At 41.4% G+C, this 26,939-nt stretch overlaps 1 protein-coding gene across 1 annotated transcript in view; it reads right to left on the minus strand.

Annotated features, from left to right (window-relative positions):
• Positions 1-26,939, minus strand: part of RAPGEF5 (Rap guanine nucleotide exchange factor 5) — a 167,387-nt gene that overhangs the window by 9,889 nt on the left and 130,559 nt on the right. The window contains exons 14-24 of the mRNA XM_059818853.1: positions 25,867-25,964; positions 25,078-25,108; positions 24,053-24,131; positions 20,876-21,025; positions 18,086-18,183; positions 16,192-16,314; positions 14,780-14,958; positions 11,328-11,418; positions 8,580-8,630; positions 7,416-7,503; positions 4,004-4,068 (exon numbers count right to left, since the gene is read on the minus strand). Of these exons, the coding sequence (XP_059674836.1) occupies positions 4,004-4,068; positions 7,416-7,503; positions 8,580-8,630; positions 11,328-11,418; positions 14,780-14,958; positions 16,192-16,314; positions 18,086-18,183; positions 20,876-21,025; positions 24,053-24,131; positions 25,078-25,108; positions 25,867-25,964 (1,053 nt within the window). The remainder of the gene's footprint in view (positions 1-4,003; positions 4,069-7,415; positions 7,504-8,579; positions 8,631-11,327; positions 11,419-14,779; positions 14,959-16,191; positions 16,315-18,085; positions 18,184-20,875; positions 21,026-24,052; positions 24,132-25,077; positions 25,109-25,866; positions 25,965-26,939) is intronic.

Below are 26,939 nucleotides of genomic sequence, written 5' to 3' on the forward strand. Positions count from 1 at the left end.
CCCAACACAAAAAACCCAGCCCATAGCCTAAATGCTGCAGAGCAAGCACACTGACATCTCCACAGACACGTACCAAACAAGACTATACTGTAGGCATACTGTTTTAAGAAAAGCTGGTGCTAAGAGGGACATTGGTTGTTCACTTAGATTAAGCAGAGGAAATAAAAGGTTTAAGTTTGGTTTCTCAGTTAGGCTCGGGTCTTCAACTTATGAAAACTGGAATTGTTCACTATAAATCAGTGGAGTGTGCTCGTTTTCACTAGATGTCACCCATAAAGTTCTTGAGGCATTACTTTTTTTTCTTTATTTAACAGCTTCTGTGGCAACTCTTCATGAAATCTAGTAACTAATTTAGGCAAACTGCACTTAGCAGGAATGATATAATAGCTCATGCAGACAGCTGATGCTCTTTTCACATCTCCCTCAAAAATAATCAGAGGCAGAAAGGATTAACTGTCTTGAGCAGAGTATGCTTAAGACCAGAATTACACAGAACAGCTCATCTCTCAACATCCTGGGAGTGGCTTACAAGGTTCCTCTACAGAAAAGCTTATCGCAACAGCATGTTTAGCAGAAACTTCATATTCCTTTCATCAGTAAATCAAAATAGTTTTTCTTGTTACCCAGCGTGCTTCATTTGCCATGAAATCATGCAATCCTTTGCGCTGATGTCCTTGCAATGATTATAATGAAGTTCTAATGAGATGATCTAGATTTCATGATCAATAGCGTGAGTACTGGCAGAGCTATAACTTCCACCAGTGCTGCTGCTGTGATGTTTTCCAGCTGATACCCTTTGCATTTAGCTTTTAGAAGTAAGAGATCCCACTATCACACACACTGTCGTTCTTTGCCGTTTCTCCTTTGTAGTCAGTCAGTGTGGGGGTCCATCCCAAGACTGGCTTCTGAAGGTGATGCTCTGGTAACGGAAGAACCTCTTTGTGTAACACTCTTAAAGCAGAATCCCAAATCTCCAGGCTTTAGTAGTAATTAGGCACTTCTCTATGTCCATTTTCAACTCCCTGGGATCCAATTGTAATACAGAAAATCAGCCAATTCATCTGCAAAGCAAATGCTGTTTCCTGACTGTTTAAACAGATACTTGCATACCGTTAGTGCAATGACTAACACACATTTCTTGTGGCCTTTCAGCCTACCAGCTACCTAGGATCATTAGCATGCCTTTAACTGAGGGCAGCAAAAATTCAGGCTTGGGAGTTGCACAGATAGTTGGGGGGTTAAGAACATTCAGCTGCATATACACAGTCCTTACAGCTGAAGGCACTAGGTAAGAAGGTGTTATCTAAAATGGTAATGGCCATTGACCTGTATTGGAGTTTGCTGGAGTGTGGCTAAGACATGTCATTGCTAAGATATGGGTGATGGCTGACTGGAGAAAAAAAAAAACTGAAGAAGCCACATTTCAGTGAAGCAGCTCAGTAAATACCATGGAAATACCTTGAGATGCAACAGTATAAGACCATATTTTCATTTATTCCTTCAGATTTAGTTGAGGAAGTGGGTATGGTACTAAATATTGATCTAACACTATTCTAGACTAGAGTTTACCCAACATGGACTTAAATCACTGCAATCCCTTCAACTTTTGCTAAAAGTAGGTAACATTCCTGAGACAAAAGATCATTTCATTTTCTTCTCTTTGCAAATTCCCTTCTTTACATTTTGAATTAACTTTGTCTTCACTGCAATCATGTCATGTCAAATCAAGTTCAGTCACGGTAGGATTGTTGAGGCCATGATGGTCTAAGAACATAAAAGAAGCCGGTATTGTAGGGAGAGAGAATATCTTTTATTAAACCAACCAATATAGTTGGTTCCGATATGGAATCGATATGGTTCAGACTGACAAGTCCTCCTTCAGGTGAGATGTTTAATGCCGAAATGAAATCTTGCAAAACATTGATCCAAATGGAGACACGAGAAACCATCTTTACTTTGAAATTCATAAGTAGAAATCCTATGCATTTATGACAGTGAGTAAGTTCCTTCCCCAAAGCAGTAATCTGCTATGGTAGAATAATTCTTTTCTTCTTTTTCTGCAACAGCAAATTTGCAGGTGAGGGTTCAGTGGCTTGATCCAAACCAAGCGAGAGTCAATGTCAATCCTAATTTTTCTCAGCAGAGGCCAGAAAGTGCTCAGCACAGTATAAAACACCAAGGAAGACAATCTTCCTTGGGACAAAGCCCTTATAATTAGAAAAGAAACATGAACTGATGTATATGTGATCCTGTGTGATGCATCTTTTTATTAAGCTCATGCTCATTGACTAAATACCTTAGCATCCAAATGAACCAGTGTAATACTGTACTGCCTGAGTTTCCACTACACTCATTTAAATCTCTCCTAAGCCCCTACTTCCTAAGCTTGCGCTATTGCCTGCATTCCTATGTATGCAGGGCTCCATGAGACAGCACTTCCTGAGGACGTGATCTGACTATTTGGAGGAAGTGTCAGTTAGAACAACCCTCACCCCTCCACCATCACCTCAGACTCTCCCCTCCTGCCATTATACATTTGCATGGAAAAGGTGAAATCTTGGCTTCCTGAAGTCAATTAGCAAAGCTCCCACTGCCTCTGGAGACACAACGGTGACACAAAGGATAGGAAATCTTACCCAGCAAGGCCAGTGTACGTTAAACATATACATGATTAAACAACAAACAAACAAGGTCTGGCTAAGACTGGAACAAGAATCAGATCCTTCATGTTCACTAAATAAATATATGGGCCAGTGGAGGGATTTTAGTAACAATTATTGTGCATCAAGGGCTAGCTTAATTTACAAGTTAATTGGATGTACTTCCAAGAGGCAATGAAGAAGAACATGCTAATGAGTTTTATGCAAACACCTAAAGGTCGAACAGTTAATGGACTTGGGACAAGAAAACCTTTCATTAAATGCAAATCAGTGTTCCTGTAAACTCTGCAACAAGAAAAGGTACAGAAAGCAAATAGAAAATGCAAAAAGAGGAGCTCAGGTTCAAAAGTCAAAGTCTACATCTGCTTGCAAGTTGAAAGACAATGCGCATTACGATAGGATGTGAAAATAAGTTCAACATCTGGTTCATGAATAACTCCATGGTTGCACGTTGATTCTCAAAAAAGTGTAAACACATGGAGAAAATAGTTGGGAACAATTCACCAGGCACAGCCATCTGGACTAACAGTCCCATGGCACATCTAGAGCAATTGGGAAGAACACCATGGTTTCTTGATCAGATCCTCCAGGCCCACAAAACAACAACCGGAAAAAAAAAAAAAAAAAAAAAAATAAAAATGAAAGTTTCTCTGCTCCACCACTGATCAGATATATAAACTGTGGCTTTCAGTGCTAGGAAAATGTTATCAACAAAGAAATGAAATATGGACATTAGACAAATCAAACCTCTATCAGTAATATCATGCCAGAGTAGATGTCATATGATGTCTAGAGTAGACGTGGCCAAATATACAATGCCAGTAAGTGCCCTTCTACGTAGAAGTTACTATAGTGGTATTTACAGTGTTTAATTCAAATTTCAGGCATTCTTTTTCTTCATCATCTAATCTAGATCAAAAATTTTACTTTCATTTAAGATCCCTGGAATTAGCGTACCAGTGGCAAGTGATTATAGAGAAACCTTTTCTTTAGTGCATTGACTAAAAATAGGAAACATAATTCAGAGAAAGCTGAAGCAGCAGAACTTAACTGAGGAGAAAGAGTCCATGAGGTGGTGCAAAGGAGAGAAAACTGAGTGGACTGTGTGGCACCACTGCTGGCCATCACTGGGTGAGGAAGGAGTGAGAAGAGAGAGGAGCAGAGGAATGGGGCAGGGGAGATAAACTGTTGGCTGTTTTATTGTGTTTGTTCTTTTTACCCCTGTTTACTTCTTCCTGATTCAGCCAGATGAAAACCTTTTAGTCTTACAAGATAAGGAAGGGAAAGGGAAAAAAAAGAGTATGAATCTCTTCGAAAAAACAGGAAAGACAAAATTAGCTTACCAGCTTTTCAAAATTAACAAGGTTATCCAGAAAAGTTTTATTTCCTTCGTGGATGAATGTTACATCTGAAAAAAAATAAAGGAAAAAGAATTCTTTTTCATGGCTTTATTTGTTGTTTAATATAAAGTAGTAAAGTGACTAAACAGCAACAAAAAGAAAAAAAAAAAGAGGAAAACATCCCATTAAGGACTGACACAATACCTTAGGACAGGGGAACAAAAGCCTGGTATAATGCAGATAGCAACACTATGTACAGATCATAATGAGGATTTTCAAGCGGGAGCACAAATTTCTTATTAAACCTAGTCTGTGCTACTTCTGAGGCGCATATATACCATAGACAGGATGGCTGGAAGCAGGCAGGGGCATCCAGAGGGATGGCCCTGCATGGCATGCCTGCTCTCCCCACCCTGTGGCGTCGAGCTGTGGCTGTGCCCAGGCTGGGGCTGGCTGGTCCCTGAGCCCAGAGCTCCATGGGGCAGAGCTACCAGACGCTGGACTCGGCTCTGACACCCCCTTACTGCTCTCTGCGGGACACAGTGACTCTGAAGTCCCCTGCAGAGACGCAGGCTACAGCAGTGGCCAGCCAGGGAGATTAAACACAAGCCACCAAACTGAAGTTCAGAGCCTTGAAATAAGCAATGTGGCTAGGCAGAAACACTGTTACACAGTGTTGTTGGAGAGAATTTGCACAGGCAACAAAAAGGTCAGTAAGAGGAAGAGGAAAAGGTCTATATTTGGCTCTGGGAAGGGAACTGAACACAGTGTAATGAACTGGAGTGAAGGGAGTATCAGGCAAAACAAACGTTGCTAAGTTAAGATTACAATTAAAACAGTAACTTGAGGTCATTTTCTCCATTTTTTCTAATGCATATTAGGACATAAAGCAAGACTTATCTTGGTCACTGAGTAAGTACCACGGACATGGACAGATTCCCTGCGGGGACTGACGCTCTGCCTCTGATAGTGCATCCTCCAGGTCACTGAAAACACTAGCAGGAGCACCACCACCATGCCCCCTATCAGCTCTCTCCTGGACGTGCAGGTACCAAGGAGTACCAGGAGGAGATAGCACTACTGTAATGAGACAGCGCTCCGATACCATTACTTCTTAAAAGTCACAGCTGTGTCTGCCAGGAGGCAAATGGCACACAGTAAGTGGGCAACGCCTTCCCTCTCAGCAGAGGTGCCAACCTCCAACCCGCCGGTCTCACTGCGCATCTCAGCACGGCTCCTGTGCTCAGCTCTAGGACTCCCTCTGACGCCCACTTGGTCCCCCTAGTTTCAGGGGATTTTAGGACTGGGAACCTGCAGCTGACACTGGGGGCTGCTTGCTCACACCCCGCACCCCTTCATCCTCCCCAAAACAGCCAACCTGATTTATTTCCTTTTGTTCCAAAGACACGCTCTGTGCCCGAGGGGCATTTTGTAATTGCTTGGAATGGAAACGTTAATGGCTTCATATGCTGGGGAAAACCCGAGGCTGGGGCTCATTAGGCAGAGCTGTGCGTGAGGGGGGACGGAGAGCTCCCGCGCCCCCAGGGCGGCTGAGCTGGGGTCTGCCTCGGGCAGGCAGGATGATGCCAGCCGGCACTCCTGAGCAAGTGGGGCAAGCATAGGGTACACTGGGGATGCATTCAGCACCTCTCTGCCCCTGGGCAGCCTCCTAAAAATCAGGGGGAAAGGAGGGAGCAGGACCCTCTACACCTCCTCTGCTGGGCTGCTTTGGGGTACCCAGGGAAAGGGACAGGGGAAGGACACAGGCGTTACTCATCTCTATATCAATGCAATTAAAAACAGTTCGTCACTGCTAATGAAAAAACTTACGCTGGAAGCAGAAATTTCCACACAGCTTTTTAAGTCAATGACAGCAATGTGTGTATCTCTGAGGTGGAAGGAACGGAAATTTGCTTTGCAGCCAACAACTAAGAGTCTAGATAAATTCAGTGGAGCAGAAAATTGCATCTGAGCTATGTTGTAAGGGTACATCACAGTATTTTATTACATATTTGAAAAATCTGCCTGATTTTAAAAAGCTGTGTCTGTGTGCTGTAAGAGAGCTCCACAGTTAAATTTAATTAACTTTAAAAGGACACTCTAAAGTTATTTTTCATAATTAAAGAAAGGTTATTAATGATTTTCATTTTTTGCTTGAAACTACTTTTGTTTCTTTTGTGTTGAAATACAGTAATTTCTTGAGTTACTAATGCTTCCTATGCTATCACTGCTTATTTTACTGGTCTTGGAGATAATGTTAATACAAACATGCTTGACATGGAATAGAGTCCTACGTACTCTGCAATACTTTGGGAATTACCAACCTTGGCAACATCTCCTTATGGATCACTGTACTTAAGAAGATTACTGTATTATTTTGCAAAGTCTCCTTGCTATCTCCAATACATTTCGGAGACATGAATGCTGCTTACGTGCATGTTCTTATACAGCATATTGTAGTGGTGTGCAAACATCATTGCTACAAGTTACTTTTTTATGTTTGCTGCCTTTGTTTGCAGGCAACACATACTCGAGAACACTAAAAAAATATTGATTTTGAAGCCTTAATAATTGCATCCATCTGAATTAATGCAAACTCCTTTGATATGCGCAAAGAGGGGAAGTGCCTGATGGCTCCCAAACTGTCACCGACTGATCTGGAGAACTCTCTTCAAACATTTTAAACTCACAGCAGTAGCAGGTTGGAATAAACAGCCTAAAGAGAACACTTTCGGAATACAGGAAAATCAAATGAATTTGCCATGTTCAAAGACAAGGCAATTAATAATTCATGACTCCAAGACAATGGAATATTTGAAATACCTGCCACTTAATTAGCTGCCCAGCTCACTGCATTAAGTGAGTTTTATTTTTTATTACTGTATAAAATACTTTTATATTACTTTACAAAAAAGTAGTTTTATTTTATTTTTTAAATTTTTTTTTTTATAGTAAGATTTTTTGACTTGACAATCCCCTCCTCTCAGGACAGACAAATGGGGCAGTTTCTGCCTTCAGGATGACACCAGGTAGATTCACCCGGGCGAGGCAGGGCGAGCACCTCAGACCAGTGGCATGGCCGAGGCCGCCTGTGCGGGTGCACCCAGCGCAGCCAGGCAGCCCCGTTCAGGGGCTTGCAAGGTCTCGCTTCTCCACCGAGGAGGACATGGCCAAAGCAATGGCACAATGCTCTACCCGCACCTGATGGGAAGGTACTGAAATTTGAAAACCTGTGTTAAAATTGCCATCTTCCCCGTCTTAAAAGGCAGCCATTTATTACCCAGACCAAGTGCTATCTAGCACATACCACCTCATCTGCCACATACTTATCATAAGGCCACCCGAAGGAAAAAAATCACCTTACACTTATTTTAATTAACCACAGAGAAGAAGACCAGCCAAGCTTTAACATTACCTTTCAGAAGTAAGGGCATGAAGGGGATTTTCGGAGACTTCATTTTCTTGAATGCATCTCTGTAAGCTTTGTGATTCAGAGAAGGGTCCTACAAAACCATTTGGGTAATAGAGAGAAAAATCAATAGGCTATAAAAAGAGCAATTCTAAATCCATTACGGGCTTACGATCTGAACATGATTTAGATATAAAAGGTTTCTTCAGGAAATGAGGTAGATAAAGGTTTTCTAAGCTAGGTGACTTACTAAACTGAACAGGAAACGTAAACAGTGAAAGGAACAAAAGCAATTACGTTCCTCTAGATGAAGCAGTGCTAAAATGGGAATAAGCTGCAGAACAGATTCACCAGGACTGCTCTGTAATTTCCCCACAAATTTCTATTCGCAAAATCTCTTCAGCTTACTATCTAGCACAAAATGTATTCCAGAAGGTATTGCTGATTAATTTCTTCTTTAAAAAAAAACAAAAACATACCACACACCAAACAACAAAAAAATCCTAACAAAGATTGCTCTCAGATCAATGGAGCATATTGGACATTTTCAAAGAAAATAGGAGAGTATGTTTCAGTGGTGTTATGTAAGTAATTCAAAAAGTCATCTCAATTTCCCATATAAATGAACGTTTTTGTACACCAGCTCACATACAATGTTGAAAACACATTAATTTATAAAGGACTCTAAGTACAGAAGCGTGACAACCGTTAAAGGCTGGATCTCATGTTCCCTGCGCCAGGCAGTGATCTCACCACAGCCAGAGGAAACACTTGTTTATTCAGCTTTCATAATGGTGACAAAGACCCTTAGCCTCAGATTTTGATTTTTTTTTTTTTTTTTTTTAAACTTCAGCTGTCCTCCTTTTCTCCTGATCCGCAACTCATTGCATTGGACAAAGGCTGGTTAACCACCAGAGCAAAAGAACAGCTTCCAAATTGATGCTGGGGAACCGACACTACCTTTGCCTCTCTCTGCCCTTCCTCCAGCTGTCAGGAATACAGCCTTTTTCCTTTTCTGAGCTCTGGAGGGCTGCGTGGCGTTTGGCAAATCACGGATCTGACATGACAAGTTCCAGCTCCAGACAACGACAGACAGCCCCCAAATAAATAGGGAAGAAGGAAGGCAGGTAAAGACAAGCAATGCTGTTCTGTTGTCAACACCGTACTTACCGTCAAACTTTCAAGTTCAGTGAAAAGTTTCTTGAACTTCCCAGGAATTTTCTGAAGTGGGGAAAGCAGAGAAAAAAAAGTTGATTAAAAAAACCCCAAAAACATAGGCAGAAAAATGCTGAGGCATTTTTTTCCATGAGACTGCCACGTGTGAAGCACCTGCTGTAAGTACCAACAGGCCACTTTCTCAGACAGTTAACCTCCGCTCCTCAGCTCCAAGCGCCCTAATTACAGACCATGTTCAGTGAGATGCCAGTGAGGCACCAGACCCTGCAGCCTCGCCTCAGGGACCTGCATCCTTCTTTTATGGAAACTGCTTGTTAGCAGCTGTTTTTACTTTCTTCCCTAGCTTCCACGTCTGCTGCTTTTACCTTCATATCCCTATCAAGTTAGAAGCTGTAACACAGGCTGAGCATTCAGATACTGTGATCACATCCAGGTTAAATCATTTGTTATAACCAATCGTCCCCTAAAACATGGGCTCTAGAAATTAACAGGCGCAACGTTCAGTGCTGTTTGATACACCGCCCCCAGGGCTGACCAGTGTTATTACTGGCACATGCTGGTGCCAGAGAAAGAGAACTTTCCTTAAAAAATGATTACTCCATCTCTGGTATTTCATTCTAATCCCACCAGGAGGTACATAAAACATCTTCCAAGGGAGCCCAAGCACCAACTACCTTCTTGCCCCATGTGATAATACCTGCTCTCCTCCACAAGCATCCACTTCCTTTTATCTGTAAGATGCTGTACTGGATTTACCTCATTATACTCAAAGCAACTGTTCTTCAGTTTGAATTTTGCTGCTGATACTTTAGACTTCAAGAATGGCGTGTGGACCTTAAAGCCTGTCTATTTTTTCCAACCATAATAGTTAGTCTAGTAAAAGATATCCCCTCTTAGTACAAATCATGTCTTGCCTTTGTCCTTAGACCGAGAGCCACAATGACACCACCAAGAGAAAAAGAGATTTAGAACAATTAAGATTAAGTGGATGTGCTGTATGATTAAAATGCTAAAATAACTGAACATGGAATTACAATTGCAAATTTTTAGTATCTTCAATCAGGGAAAGTTAGGCTCATTAAAACACGGCATACTGTAGAAAAGAGTAGAAGAATATCCTTGGGAGCATACTACTTATTTAAGAACTCAAGTGCAGAGCCAATATAATTTAGTGTCTAAATGGTTGCTTAAATTTAGGTGGCTTCATTTACATGTGTAAGTAATTATAATCAATTTATAAACATTGCTCTGCTTTCTAGAAGTCACATTACTAATACAAATAACCTTCTGCTTTTCAAATTTGCAGTGAAGCTTTACAAATATAAAGAAAAAATGCATGTGACTTCATAAATATTTTACACACAGAAACACGACATATTTACAATGATACATATGCAGATGTACTCGTTGTTCCAACAAGCAATACATTCTGCTCTTCCTGAGAGAAGTCCACTAGCAGTGCATGATCTCCAGAGGTCTCATCACACAGCTGATTTCTGCATGCTTCTGTGGGAGAGATCTACACCACTGCCACCAGGTGCCTTTGATACAATACTTAGTCCCTTCCACTCTGCTACCAAACCCCAGAGAAATGGGAGGAAGGCAACACATAAGAGCAGGCAAAAGCAAATGTTCCCTAGTGAACAAGGCATTTTAAAAGTAGGAGAGACAAAGAGTTTCTGTATCAGGTATGTATTCTTCTCTAAAATTTTTGCTTCACCTGTTATTTAAAGATAGCTTCTCTTTGCCTGTCCAAGTCCCTATAAACTCCTCCCCGCAGAAGCAGTCACTGCCCTTGTTTCTCTTCGTGCCCAAGTCACTGACGCAGGCAGTGATGTTTCCATATGCACGATTTCAGCTCAGGGGGAAGACTTTGCTCTGCATAGTGTTAGATAGGTTTGTAAGTCTCTGATGGCCATTTGGTTTCAGCTGTTGGTGCTCAAGAGTATCTTCAAGGCAGGAGATCACAGCTATTCCCTGTCATTTTGTATTACAGACTGACATTTTTTGAGTACTGCCCGCTTGTGGTGCTGGGGGCATGGCAGAGGCATGAAGCTTCACCCCATCATACTAAATTACTCCTTCCTCAATTTTTGGTTCATCAGCAGATACAAGCTTGGAGATACTACCACTCAATAATTTACTTGGATGGAAAAAAAAATCCACAATATTAACACGGATCCCAGTGGGACCCTCTAAACATCCCATGCTCGCTCTAGCAACCAGTAGCTTCAGCAGATAATCTCTGTTCTCCAGTATGGTCCTTATTCATGGCCCATTTCCTAACTTTGTTGTTCAAGATGAGCAGCTGCAAAAGAGCTGGTCAAGGAGATTTAAAGAGGGTTTATTTCTACTTTGTATGTATTTTTAAATGAAATTATTCCATAATAACGTATTGCTTGTTTGGAGCCACCTTTATAAGACTTTCTGTTTTCACTTCTACTTAAAATGCTAGGGTAATTTACCAGATCTTTTTTTTTTTTTTTTTTTTTGGTTGTTAAAGAGGGCAACATCTCCTTGCTTTGTTCTTATTTAAAAGCTCTGGAAGGACACATTTAGTTTAACTTGAATAGCTGTGTATCTAAGTTTCAGATCACAGAGAAGTTTCTCTACTGACACTCACTCCCTGTTTGATTTCAGCATGAAAAACCAATAATTAGAAAGAAAAGGTAATTCACCAGTATACAACCTTTGTGAGAAATGGTTTTGACAGGGTCTAAAAGATACAAAGATGTGTCTTACCTCCCAGGTCTGCGACAGCCGGCTGACAGATGCAGTGTTGAGACCCATAACAATAGCAAAGAATGAATTCAGATTTCTTTGGGCTTTACAGCTGTGGAATAAAAATATGAATGCTGTATTCTGATTTTTTTTGTACTCGGAATCAGAGATAAATGGAATACACAGGTATCCTAGGTTACTGAGTCCCATTTCAACCCTCAGCACTAACATACAATCATCTTCCACATAATGAACTCATTAAATGTCCTCTCATGACCACCTGCAGTCTAGGTGATGGGGTCTCTAAGAAGTTTTTTAGCAAATGTTCCACTGTCTCATCAACCCTGCTGTTGGCAGGTTATTTTTTTTCCTTTGCTGTCAAAAGTAATTTTCCCTTTTCAATGTTCAAGTTACTCTCAGCTGTCCTTTTCCATACAGAAAAATTCCTTGACCTCTATTCTATTGTATTACAAATATTTTCATCCCCTTTTTCATCTTTTCTGTAAATTGTACATCATTGGTTCCTTCAATTTCTCTTTGTGGTCATAGCCTGCAATCTACTTTTCCATATTGTTATTATCCTTCATTGAATTCTTTGTAATTTATTTTAGCTTTTCTGTCATGTGTTTCCTTCTTACCAAGGAGATAGATGTATTAAGACAGTGGGGAGGGAAGGAGAAACATAATTACTGTTTTGGCTCTAAGTTCTTACACCTTTCTCCTATGCAAGTATAAAACAAATATCAAATTATTTATTTGGAACAGCATCACACTTCGTCCTTGCCTTTAATTTGTCATCTATTATCACCCAAGGACCTTTGTCACAGTACTCTTCTTTACAATCATGCATTTACTTCTTCAGCTCAGTATTAGCATTCCCTAGCTGAATTATTTTGCATCTATCTAAATTAAATCTTATCCTACTGCTGTTTGCACATGCCACCAGACTCCTTAGATAATTTTTTTCTATCCTCTAATGCATTTGCAATCCCTCATCATTATTATTGTCTGAAAATCTGATTAATGTTCAATTTACATATCCCTATAAATTAGTTGCAGTTAGCACTGGTTCCAACACAAGTCCCTATGGAATTTGCTTGATACCTCTACTCTTTGACATTTTACTATATGTGATCAGACCCTGCTTATTTCTAGTCCATCAGAAATTTGAAATCCTGAAATATGGAGTCCTTTTAAAATAAAAAGATTCCACTTTCTCTTGCAGATCCTTGAAGGCCACTATAAACATACGTGTGCCTGTGTGTGTGTGTGTGTGAGAGTGAGAATCCTCTTTTAAGATAATGTTAAGTATGAGGGAATCCACTGCCTTCACTGGGATTTATCATCAGGGAAAAAAGTATATGCCAAGGCCTTAGACTGGAAACAGGCCAGCACTTATTACAAATTTTATAAAGCTTGCACTCATCGCTGTGTACTATCTTGAGACAGTGTATTTCTCACTTCACTTCAGCTGTCTTAAAAGTTAATCCTAACTTTGTGGCTTAGACTCCTTTTATCATTAAAGTCAGGCAGCTCCCAAAGGTAATTTATTCCAAAACAAAAAAGGTGTCCAGCACAGCTTGGATAAACTGTTTATTGGATGTGCCCATTTCTCACAAAGAACTGTAGAGAGAAGGTATATCTTTTATGGTCAGCCACCGCTTGGGAAGCAAGAAGGCTGCTATTGTAATGCATTTGTTCTAACCCTATGTTGACCTGTTTCTATAACTCCTCAAGAAGTTCATTTCTAACAACATGCTAATTCATTTTTCTGTCAAATCACTTGTTTTCCATTTTAGACTAGCTCATCGACAGAAGCGTAAGTATGCATGTTTCAAAAACTCTGTCTCTCCTTTATGTATTGGCACACTGTGTAAAAGCCTTCCACCTTCTTCAGGTGTTCCTCAACAGTGAAGCACGCAGTGAAGCACACAAACGTTGAACACGAGATCTTAGTCCTGGTGCTTTCCTGACAAGCTGAAAGTCAGAGCACCCTTTCCCAACCAAATCTGGGAACAGAGAACAGGGAGCAGCCAGAGCTGCCCACAGCTCCCTACCTCTCTGCCGTAGCCATACACAAAATAGTAGGGCTGCTTGGCTTGTGCCTCATGATGAGAATACTGTGCTTAGCACACCATCCTTCCACCCTAATTGTTCCTCTTTCATCAGCTCTTCCAGAATTGATGAGATATGATAATGGCTTCTTTTAGAATCTTTTCTGATTAAAAAAAGATCCCAAGCAAACTACACACTCACTTATTCGTGTATCCATTATTTCAGAGTCTACTCGCTACGATGATGGGTGCTTCTGCAATGCACTGGGAGAGCCTGTCTGTTGTTTACTGACAACTGTATTAGTCTCCACAACTTTGGCTTTTCACCTAACAGAGATGGAATTCATTCAAATAGAGCAACATTTTAATCTGGTGACAAATATATCCCTATTCATATGAGACAGATGTGAAACTTTTCTTGGAATGCAAGTTAATGCTACTGTGGTGCAAGCAAGGCACACAGAACCAACTGTTGTTGACGTAATTGGACCAAACTTGGCCATTGATAAGGCAGAAAATGAACGTATTACTGGATACCATACAACTTGCAAACTAAATCAAATCACATTTATGAGTTACACTAGATTAGATTAGAAGAATTCATTTCACCAGAGGCACTGCTTCAGCAGAGAACAGTCCTTTCTATGTAAGTGCCTTGCAAATTAAATCAACCCAGTCGATGAAGGGAACAAATTATACATTTGCCATGAACATGCATATTCAAATATTGCAGAAGACCAACAAGTGGAGAGAGTGGCAAGGAGAATGGTTGCACATATTTAAATTGCTCCATTCCCTTGGTTACTAAAATAAGAGTGATTACAGAGAAAAGAACACTCTGTATAGTACATATTCATATTCTGTTCCAAGGCATAGAATAAATGCCAGCACTATTTAGTAATAGTGCAAAAACAGACCATCAAATATAACTAATGAAGACCCCCGCCCCCCGATAAATAAATGAGTACTCCAGAGAGGACAACATGGGGCAACAGCTCACTGCAGCCAGTTTCCCCTCTAGAGGTATGACTTTCAAGATCATAACAGAGTTTTTTCGTTTCCGTGTAGTCTTTGGTGAATAACTGTGTTGCTGCTCAAATAGTTTTGTAATACGGTCCTCAGGTTACCTCTGCTAAGAAAGGAGATATCTCTGCACCATCAGGGATTTTGCAGCTGACGCTGCAGATACAGCGGCTAAGCTGCTGGGGAAGATTTGAGCAGCACATACTCCACCATGTCTAGTTTTGGCCAGTGTGGCTGTTGTTATTTATGGACTGTTTTACCTAGGTATGCTTACCACTCTGTTAAAACATGGGATGACAAATTGCTTTTCTTTCTTTGCTCTTGCACCTACTTCTCCTTTCCCATCAAATAAAGCATGTGAATTCAAGGATATTTTTTGTAAGTTTAGTAACTTACTGGGCAGCAATCTTGATGAACTTTTTGACTAGCTGTACACGTTTGCAGAGCGGACTGCAGAGGAGTATCTCGGTGGCAACCCAAAGCTGGACCTCATTGCACCTTTGAAGCAGAAGGCTGAGATTCTCAGTGTTTTCAGCACTGCCCTGTCTGCTGAACGTGAAGTATATCAGCTCTTGCTGGAATACATTGACAATGTTATTAGGGATATAAAACCAATTTAAATTAATTAAAAATTATTTAGAAGTAAGTTTTTGAAACAAGAGTTGGTTACAGATGGTTATTTTTTCATTATCCATGAGCCAGTCACAAATGATTCAGGGTCCAAGTTTGGCTTAGCAAAGTCTAGAGGCTTATTACAGTAGGCAGGTGGACTGGAAGCCCTGCAAGATATGCTTTTCTTGTGAGACTTCCTGCAGTTCCACTTATGGCTACAGTCAGGTATAGGACATACATAAACAATCTATCTCTCTCTGTATTTCAACACTTCTGTTCCAGTATGAAAAAACAACCACATCAGACCATTGCAGAATCTGAAAAATTTCCATTCAAACCTCTTCCTAAAAATAGCCAAGTTTTCAGGAACAGAGGTGTGGGTACTGATTTCTGTGCAAAAAAACCCAAAAAACCAAAACCAAAAAACTTGACCAGCTCTAGATTTAAAGTGTCTAACCTGAATAAAAGAACCTGAAGTTAAAGATCAAGGAAAGCATCTCATGAGAAACAAGGGAATTTCCCATTCATTTTCTCAGAAAGTCACCATGCTTTTCAGTGAATATTTTCAAGTGACATTTTGTACTGTTAATTGTGTGTTTTACTCAGCAGCTTACACCAGAACCTGTCGAAGTCACTGAAACAACCCAATGGGCACTGAAATGGGCCATTATCCCATTTTATAAGGCCTGCCCAGCATTTTTTATCTCAATGAAGCCTAACAAGAACAGTAATGTGACCATCTAAATTGCTGAAACTGTGAATTCGTTGTGGTTAACGTGATATCAAGGACAGCTATTTGGGGAGTCCTATGTTTACTGGAACATTATCAAGTGTAAAGGACAATCTGCATAGATAACATATTCACACAGATAGTGTTTAGAGAATAATCGTGCTCTTACTCTCTTGAGGCAAATCTCAATAAAACCCACCAGGTATACAGGGAACATATGAGATGCCCTAGCAAAGGGAAGCTACAAAACTTTAACAATTTTTTTCAGTATCAAGGATTGCAACACATCTCTTGGACCTGATCCAATGCCGCCACTACTGAGAGCTGCCAAATCATACTGTCATGACAGTGAACTGAGCATCAAGGAATACCGATGCTCCAAAATGCTGGTCCAGCATCAGATAATAATAACGGCTCAATGCTGCATGACAGTAATATACCTGGAAGCGGACATAGTGCTTCTTACCTCATGAATTGCATTGAAGAGGCTCCAGTCAAAGTTTGTTAGTTCTACAGCAAGATCCCAGGTGTTGATTCCCAAAATTCTCACAGACCTTTGCTGCAATTCCTCATTTTCAGCAAATGGGTTCTAAATCAATAGCCAAGAGCAAAAAAATCCTGAGCAAATGCCAAAAGTTCTGCAATGAAACAGCTACTGGACCAAGGTACAAAACAGAGCTGAATAAGTAATCTTCTCTGAGTGCACTCTGAGGGTTTTTCCTCCCACAAATCAAAATCAAGGAGTTATAGCCTATTTAATAAATAGCTTGAAAAAGGAAATGGGTCAATAGGATCAATGACTTCCTGTTGGATTAGGCCTCTCCCTCTGTCTCTCTTTCTCTAAACCTTGAGTATAGAACACTGACCAAGCAGACAGCATAATAAAAATAAAATCCCTGAAGCCATCAGAAAATAAAATCTGAATTAAGACACCAGGAAATTTTTGTATTATAGAATAAAGGAATCATTCTGCAAACACACCAGATTTAGAATAAATACAGACAACTTGCCCACCAATCCACCTTTACAAATAACATAAATCCGTTTTATGATTAACTTACTCCAAATGCCATCACCAACAAACAGTAAAACACTGTGGGTCCTGATTTATAAAAGTTACTTAGCATATTACTGTGAAGTGCACTGGTACTGCTGGTATTAATGGTCATTTGACATTTCCATTATTAGCTCGGATTTTCAAAGGTTTGCATTTCTCTTGGGTTTTGTACCTCATCAGGCTGAAACTTGGCACATGAACCATCTGCCAAGATGAAAGATTATTCCTATCTGTTAAGCCATTACTTTGGTGCTATATTTCTGACAGTTACAGCAAGTTTTGCGATTTTTATTATGTAACTAATGAAACTAGATTGGCTGTCACCTGTCTGCACTGGAAACCTTCCCTTAATATTCACATTTTTAGATGTGGCTAGAACACTGGCGATAATGGGGATGACAGATTACAATGATAGTGGCATGTCAGCTCTTCAGGGCACATTGATCCAACAAAATGTAAATAGACATTTCTCATCCCTAGGATGAATGCACAGATCCTAGCGGTACTGACAACACATAAAAGTCAGTTGCGATACCACCTCTGCGCTTTCCTCGAAACAACTGCATAATTAGCAGAAAACTATTGAAAGAGTAATTCTTTGAGTGCCTGACTGTTCCTGCCTCACTGAGGTTTTGGGAAATCACAGGGGGAGAGAGAGTTTGCAATCCCGGTTTCTGAGGACAGAGGGAATGAGAGATCTGCTGCCCTTCGACCTGCTCCCCTCCCCAGCACCAGCGAGAGGATGGAGAGACAGACAGGGAAGGGAAGAGGAGATACCACCAGTGATATACGCCAGCCACAGACTGACCATATGGCTGCCACAACACTGGGGTCACACTGATGCTCAGTAACTTTGGTAGAACTCATGAGACATCTATTTCTACGTGTAGTAATTCCATGGCATTTGTCCATTGCCTTGTTTGATGATGTACCAGCCACTTTAAGTGTTACAGAGGCATGGGGAGCAGGGGGAAGAAGAGTCACACAGGCCCCGAATAATCCTCATCTCATCCAGTCCTGAACAAGCACAAGTCAGCTTTTCCAGGCTGACGTAGATTGAAAGATTTAAGCTGTAGAGAAGCTTTGGTCTATGTGAAATTGATGAACAAATTCCATTACTGTTCAGTCAAATAACTACTGTTAATGCAAGATATTTTTTTTCAGGTATTGAGCAGCTCAGCAAGCTTTACTAAGGAATCAAAAAATAAATTCTGTACTGAAAAAGCCCTCTGAGAGGAATATTAAGTTCTTGATCTGGAGTCAGACAAATGAAAAATGGGAAGTATTCAATACAGACCCTTACCAAAGTATCAGTCAGATCTTTTCGGTAGACAAACATACGACTGGACGACTCAAAAGATTTTGAGATAACCAAGTCATTTGGTTGTAGTTCATGTCTTTCTGTAAAAAGAGAAAACAAAACATGAAAGCTTCAGAAAAGGAGTGAAAGCTGTACAAAAATACGAGAAAAACATTACAAATATATTTGTAAAGCCACATCAACTTCTTAGAATGTAACTAAGCATCAAATCCAGTCCCTATGGGGACCATCATCTCCACACTATTCAGGCACAATAAAGGCGAGATGTCTCTGATGCTGGAGTAGAGCACAAAAAACTTCCAGCATCTGCTTTCAACCTGGACTTCACATAGGACAGAACAGAAGAGAAACCCTTAAATCATCTAGTCTAACCTCCTATGCATTATAGAACCTTTCATTTCAACCCAGTGCATCTACTGTAAATGTAGTGACTCTGTTAGAGCAAAGCGTCTCGGCCTCCAGAGACTGAGCTGTTGCATGTCACTGGCAGACAAGAGCAGGGGTGGAGATGTCATCAGTAGCCACAGCCATTCAACAGGAAAAAAAGTTTAAAGGATCCCAGCGCCATGAAAGTCACCCCATGGAGCAGAACTGAAGAGTCTTTTGTAGTACAGTATTTGCAGGAATATCTCTAGACCTAGAGCAATTAATTTAGGAAACATCTGAGTAACAGAGCAGGACACACCCAACTAGTAGCAAAGAGAAAGGGCTTTTTTTTTTCCTTCTCCACTCCAGAGTACAGGTTCAGCTTTGGGCAATCTTGGATGCATCCCAGAAAGGTGTGGGATAAAATAAAGCAAAACCCAGGACATAGCTGAAAAACTGCCCTGGGAAAACTGTCTCTTCCTGCAGGCTCCAAGTAATCTTCCGGAAACTTGACACATGAGATTTGATTACAGTGACTGTATTAATGTAGACCCAAAACCACTACAAGCGTGTTGACAACTATCTTGGACTTTTTATTGCGCATGAGGGAGAAGTAGGACCAGGAGGAGTCTGAGAGCCAAACATCATTTCGGACTGTTTCCCCTCTTATCCATGCTCACACTGACACCAGATACGTTTATGTTAAACTACCAGTATGTTTTTTCAAGATAGTTTTGAATAAAAAGAGCTTGCTTGTTCATTTTGGGAGTACAATAAAAACACATTCTCCAACGCTCATGCTGTTGCCCTCCAAGTGGATGGCAGATGACAGTTCTGAGTCATGCAAAGAGCAAAAAAAAAAAAAAAGGGGGGGGGGGAAGCGTGGCAGACTGGTGTTTATTGCTCACAGCACAGGAGTGACAATGCATTAGAACAAAAGATACTGAAATTGTGGTATCTCCAATTAACTCAGGCAACGTGACTAAATAACATTTTAGGGGTTACAATGGTCATGTACAAATGACAGTCCTATTGTACCTGCATTTTAATTATCGTTTCTTGTTGAACAGCCAAGTGGCAACCACTCCATTCTGTGGCTTTCTTGGAACTAATGTGGTCTAAAGATAATAGTGTGTTTCATTATCTATGAATTGTTGGTTTTCTTTAGCTAAGTAGGTGGTTAGCACCAGATTTATTGCTGTCAGCGCAAAACTTGCCCTGCTCTTGAACAGGAGCGCAAGACCTGGAAAACAACAGCAGCACAGTGATTTGCAGTGCTGTAAAATGCACTGGAGGCGAGTTTGGGCACACACAAGGGTAAAAAGAGTATGCCTGCAAATGATGTAGCCCAGCTGGCCAGGACACCTACATGTAACACTCCCGTGTGGCAGCTCCGTGCCCAGGCTCTCGATAGCCAGAGCAGGGCACCGTCTCTCTGCCACCCGTACCGGTGCCCTGCATAGGGGAGAAAAACGTGACCTTCCATTTCTGAATCAAATACATAAACAGAACAAGCCAGCATTTGTGTATATTTCATTTAAGTAGACTGACAAAGAAGTAGCAATGAGTGCTATATCTCTAAGGGTGCATCCTTTGTCCCAGGAGATCCACACCAAATAATGTTATCTGAGAATATGGCCAAGATATTCTAGACTCTTAGTCCCTTTTTGTAGATCCAGCTTCGCATTTCTATGCGCCTAGTTAAATTGCTTCCTTTATATTCCCTAAGAGACAAAAGACACCACAATGAGCAAAACAATCTGACCAAAGAGCTTAGGACCTGCCAGATACCAAAGAAAATCTTGCGGGTTTGGCTGGTCCCTAGTATCAGCCCGTGATCACTCTGGTCTTCCTTAAAAAAGACAATAAGCCTTTCTGTTCAATGAGAAACACTAAAATAATAGGCAAAAATGTTAGTTGTAAGCAAGACTGCTTACAAAATATTGCTTAAGATTGGTCTCAGTATCTCAACTGTGCAAATATATGTCTCCCTCCTTTCTGCTGGAGAATATTCATTACCCATGTGTAAATGAGGAAACAGCCACACATGTAGTATTTGTTATTCCCTTTTATATTTTTAAGCAAACCATGCCTCATTGCCTTCCAAATTAATTTAAATGTGAAAGTAGGAGATTTATCTGTGGGGAAAAAATAAAATCTTGCAATACTGCTGGAGACAAAGTCCTTTGCACTCCCTTCCCAGCAAGGAGATGCTGTATCCGACAGTACAGAAGAATGAGCTGTTGCCATGGAAACGACTCTCTGGGAAGCAGCTCCTCATTGTTCCAGTGGTCATCCAGCTGTGGGCCTGCACAGGAACAGCTGTATACTTGCACCAGAAAATGTCAGCCCTCCCTTACATGATGCTCTAAAAGGTAAGTAATCAGATGAAGGGAAGTTATTTACCGCCAGAGAACGTGACTGTCACCAGCGCCAACTCCTCCTCCGGGTACGGGATCTTTTCTGCTACAATCTTCAGTATCTCCTGAGCTGAAGTGGATACTTGAGCTTTCACACTGACGTAGGAGTGCTCTGTTATATATACACGGCAGAAAACTGCACAAAGGAAGAAAGACATGCTCAGCAGTAGGCAGAGACACCTGAACAGAGCAGGGGAGAATCTCACAGACCTGACCATGGCAATGCCTCGGCTGCCTGGCTGCTGCAGCTGTAGGAAGGGTGGCTGCTGCACCCTGACCCACAGGGACATGAAACTAAGTATAAACATCACCATTTTCCCCCTGCCCACCTCCTCTCCCTGGCGAATGAGAGGGGCAAGCAAATGGAAACAGAGACCCCCCACAGCAGTACCTATTTGAGACTTCCTACCGTGAGGTTTTGTCACGGACGACCCCCTCTACAGCCTTTCTTCTTTGCAAACTCAGCTGTTGCCATATTTTCTCCTTTCCTTTTAGGTTCAGATAAATCACCGTCCTTTCAGTGCATTTCATATCTGCTGCAGAAATTATTTTGGACCTCCACTTCCACCTGGAGCAGGAGGCTTCACAAGAACAATGCTCCCTGGTCTTCAACCACTCCCGCTAGCTTATCTGTCTAGATATCTAAAGCACTTGCCTTGCCAGAGTATTTTAGCACCAGCAGAGGCTGCCCGAAGAGCAATGCAATTAGTTCTGACAACTCTTTCCCTGAATCTCTTGCAGCACACATAAAAGGGACTGGTTTGGAGAAACTCCCTGGGCTCATCACTTCCACTGAAGTCCATGAGTTGGTTCGGCTCTGGGAGGGAGATTCCCAGCTGTAATGCTGTGGTCAGCTCAGCTAGTACTTTGTTTCTGCTACAAAAAGGGATGTACGCTCTCTCTGCTTGCCGTAATTTTAGCTTTACATCTGCTGCCAAGTTTGCTGTAGCCAGTTCTTCGAAATACAGCTGCCATACTTAAAAGGGAAGAAACAGAGCTGCAGACTTGCGTAAGTATTTCAAAAATTACAACATCTGCTAATAAGAATCGCCACAACTCTTGGTTTCATACTCACTTCAGTGCTTAATTACACCTTCCATTTCCTTCTATTCTAGCGCTTCTTATTGCAGACAGGCTGCTACCATGCCAGTATAAGACAAAACTTTTCTTATCCAGAAATGCTGTTATTTTTTTATTATTTTTATTGACAGACATATGCAGCAATAGCTCTTTGCTTGTCCCACAAATCTTCAGGGCTTCAGGGCACTTTCATTAACTGAGACCATGCCAGAAGCAGTTAAGAACTCTATCCTCGAGAATATCTTTTTTTTGTGTTGTAGTAAAGAAAAAATGAAGATGAGAAGGAAGGAGGAACTTAACATTTAGCCTTGGGGAAGAAAAGTCATTTGATTTTATAATTCTTTCTTAACCTGTCTCTGCTGACAGACAGTAAATCAGATGCTCATCCTATAGCAGAATCTCTCTTCAGAATGGATATAACTCATGAAAAGATAGAGACATCAAATTGCACTCTAAATTACTAGGTAGAAAAATAAATTTTAAAAAATCTGACAGGAATATTTGGACTCCATACGCAGAGTGCAACACAACTTGCTTACAGTAAATTTGTTTGACATCTCCTCTCTATCATTTGGGAGGGAACGATGACAGCAATGTTAATTTATAACTGGGCCATCAACATACCCTTTGTTTAACATTGAACTAAAGCAACCCACAGCTCAAGTCCTCAAGCACAACCATCATATTGATTCTCCCAAACCCTGTTCCCCCACACACCTTTCCAATGTCCTGTCTGCGCTATCTATCGGCATGGGCCATGCCCTCTCTTCCAGGAGCCTGAGCTGCTCCTCTGTGAGATGCAGGAGGGAATGCCAGTGGGAGGAAGCGGCCACGGGCTGCAAGTCACCCTGGTAATGCTTACCTTAAGGGATAAAATGCTTCTGGTCAAGTGGCATGGTGTGGTTTGGACAGACCCATCCTCCACAAGCACCATCGGTTGACAGCACTCCACCACACCAACTTAATGTCCACCCTCAGCATCTGTCTCTCCTCTCCCCAGCTCCACTTTTGCTATTTCATTCCCTCAATCCCATCATCTTCTGTGGCTCATGCTTTCAAGGAGCGAGATAAAAGCAATTTAACCCAGTCAGGGCTGGCCTTGCTGGGTCCTGCCCTTCCTGTCCCCACAACCACGCAGTCTGTTCCCTCACTGCTGCCAGTACACTTCCCTCCCCACTCACTCATGAGCTGTGTCCGACTTTTTAAGACGAAGAATGAGTGTAGGGGTTCTCATCTGGAAACATTTTTAGAAGCAGCCTTGATAACATAAATCTCAAACCAACTTGTATTTGAAGCACGGAAAAAGGATATCTATCAGCAGCATGTATTGCGCAGAAAGACTTGGCATTGAAGGAGCTCAGTTTTTATTCTGTCACAAATGAGCACTAAAAATATCCTGACTCAAGTGAACTTCCGGAGTTTTGTTCCCAGTGAGAAACAAAGATATATCGTCAAAGGGCAAGACTTCCAGGTAGGAGGTCCTTCTGCCTGTTCTCTGCTTGTGTACACAGTGTTATCCTCCCCTCGGCCTCCTTCCTTATCCAGGCATTACGGGCGGGTGACAGCCGCACTGTGTTACCGCATTAGTAGTGATGAAGGGAAATTGCATTTTGAAATGGTTGACATTGAAGTGAAGCGGCACCTTGCACTCCACACGGAGACGTTTTCGAGGAGAGAATGAACTAAGGCGGGTTCCCAGAGTTAGCAGATCCCGGCCCATTTCATGTGACAGGCTTATTCATTCACCTTTTACAACCAAGATCTAGGTCAGGAGAGGAACAGCGTGAAATGGAGCAGGAATGAGGCCTGGTGGCTGGGCTGCTGGAGGCACACAGCTCTGCTACAGGGCTGCTGGAGGAACCGGACAGGGGCAAAAAGCCCTGGAGATACCATGTCATTGTTGAACCCCTGCAAAGCAGGAGGCAGGAAGGTAACCTTACACAGTCAAACCTTTCTTCTTTTGTGGCCCTAAGGTCCTGTTCAGAAGCTGTACATCAGTTAAAAAAATTTACATTACGGGCAGCCCTTGAGAAACAGTTTCACAGTTTTGGAGTTTTTCCTCCACTCTTTCAATCATACTTACTTTCTTCTGTTTCATTCATGGCTCCTCTGTGCTGCAGCCAGTTCTCCTTTAGACTGAACTGGTGGAAAAAGGTTTTATTCTGTGAGGGAGTGGGAGAGAAAAAAAAAGAAGAAAAAAAAGAGACAACAGTGACTCTTTGCATTCTTGCCCTTTACAAAGCAGTAATTCACAGAAGACAGCATTCAGCCCATATGTCTGGCCAAAAAGGCTTCTGTATAGGAAATCCTCCCACCCTTTCTTGGATCAGTAACCTGGGAGTTGCCTTACTAAAGAATGGCCAAGGTGGGGATTTTGGAGGAAGCGGGACATGCCAAGGCTAAGCAGCCTGCATGATTCAAGGTTCTCTGTAGTCATGTTCAGAGCCCATTTCTTGTACACTTACTCTTATATACGTTTCCGATGCACCAAATCAGCCTATTTAGCAATTTCACTACAATCTCATGTTCTGCCTTCCATGTTTCTGCAGTAACGTTTTAAGCTTATTACACACTTCAGCTTCAGCCCAGTAAATTTGACGAGCACAGCAATTCACCTCTGTGCAGTTTGTACACCAACTTTCTCCGGCTGCATCCTCTCCCCCTGGTTAAATAGACAGATTCATTTTCCTCTCTTTCCTTCTCTGTTCCTGTCACAACAAATCCCCCCTTTGCTCTGTCTACTTGACATCCGTAGTCAATGCCTGTCCTCAGGCTGGTTTGCCCAGGTTGCTACATCTCTCCAGCCCGGTGGGGACACGCTCCCAGGCCTCTCCTGAGTTCTGACATCTCAAAGCATCTTGTTAAGATGATAATACTGTCACAGCCACTGCAGATTAGCTCACACAGCTGATATCCAGGCTGTACCAACAGGAAAAAAAGATCCCTTAAGCAACACTGCAGGTCTAACCTCACTGATGTATCCTGCCATGTTTTTGGCCACCAGTCACTTTCAATTGAGAAGCCAAGAAAAGAGAGGGAAGTGGGCAGAGCGGAAGAAAGTGAGATGCTAAGTTATCTAGTAACCGGCAACAATCAGCTTTGCGTTACCTTTCGGTGAGGTGAATACTCATCTACAGTGCTGAAACAAAAAGGAAAATCCAAATTATTCTTTCCAGCCAAAGATTAGGAAAAGGACGTTTTAGCTATTACAAAGTTTACAACATCAGAAAGTTTTTAACATTAAATGGTAACCACAGAATGGCTGCAGAGCTCCTTTAGGGAAAGCAAGGATGCCCGGCTCAGCCAGAAACTTTTCTGTGATTTGCACAATTGATGTAGTGAAAAGCACAGCTGCCAGCCCACGAGCTGCTGGAGAACACAGCTCAGGCCCCCGGGGTAAGCAGTCAGGGTCACCCTCAGGGACACAGCTCTCCCCGCTTCCCCAATGGCCAAACTATGGAAACAAACTCCACTTGTTGGAAAAATGTGCCAAGGAAGTATCTTTTACCAATACCATAATTATTAGTAAAATAATAATCCTGAGACGACTATTGCAAAAGAGATTCGCAGATTGTAGAAAGAGAATGAACATACCATCTCAAGTCACAGACTGCAGCTTCTGAGGGAAATTTTGCCAGCTTTTCCACAAAGTATTGCTCTACTTGCGAGTCATCCCAACCAAAATTGATGGGAGTGACTGCTGAACCACACACACTACCCAACAAACATGAGAGAAGATTGACTAATCTCGCTTTAGTTTAAAGAAGAGATGATTTGTAAAAATGAATATAGTACTTGTGTCACTCATCACTTTACTGAATTACAGCAAGATGACAACAAACATAAACTACACTCTAAATAAAAGGAGACTTGATCACAAATATAATCCATACTTACTGACGACGATGCATCCCAAGTATCTTCTGAAATTCTTTCAGTTCCTTCTCAAGAATGGGATATTCGTACACATCATCTAACACATTCCTATATATCGTCTACAAAATAAAACAGTGTCTGCAAACATCTGATAACTCAAACATAAATCTAAGGCATCACATCAGCAGTCTAAATCAATGCAGGCACTAGCCTACTGAAACAAATTTCATCATTACATTTATGCAAGACCCATAAGGACAGAATGTTCCTGTTTAAATTTCCAGACCGGTCAATATTCAGCTTGCTTTTGGCAAAACACTCTTTGTATCATCACTAAGTAAGAGGGCAAAATGTTGACACTCATTAGTCTACTAACAGGAAGATATAAAATGGCACTTGTGGCTGTTACATGAAATGTGGGGTAGGTCAGAAGAACACATTCTGAAGCGTGAGAACATACCACACCATCATCGCTTATCCAAAATGATAACAAGCAGGTACATTTGATCTAGACTTTTGAAATAGAGAATGGTCTCCTTCACTTCTCCTCATGTTTGCATGCATTTTAAATCAAGTGGATGTCTCTCCCAAACAAACAACAACATACTCCTACTTGTAAACCAATAAATAAACAAATAAACCCTACTTCTTATTTTTGGGGGAGGCATTGTCTGAATATCATCAATCAGGAACCTCAGTTAAATGTAAAAGACACTACCTCAGCTATGAGGTAAATAAACTAAATCGGCTTTCATGATTGCAATTATAGGAAATATTTTCTCTATACTTTTTCAGAACCTGCACATAGATCCTTCTCTATCCCTTCCAAGAAAATGAGGATCATATGTATGAGCTCAGTCATCAGGTTTGCTTTAACCCAATCAACACTCCTACATTCATAAATTTCAGCGTGAATGATTCAGGCTTACAATCCTATATATTATTTTTGCACATATAACTTCAACCATCATTAACGTTACTGCTGTTTAATATTGCACAGAAGCCTCAAGCAGAGAAACTGTGTGACAACACACAGTCACACACCTCCATGGCCAGAAAGACAAGCCCTGCATTGAGATAGGTGCAACGCAGTG

The sequence above is a fragment of the Gavia stellata genome, chromosome 6 (genome assembly GCF_030936135.1).
Source record: "Gavia stellata isolate bGavSte3 chromosome 6, bGavSte3.hap2, whole genome shotgun sequence".
NCBI classification, from domain to species: Eukaryota; Metazoa; Chordata; class Aves; order Gaviiformes; family Gaviidae; genus Gavia; species Gavia stellata.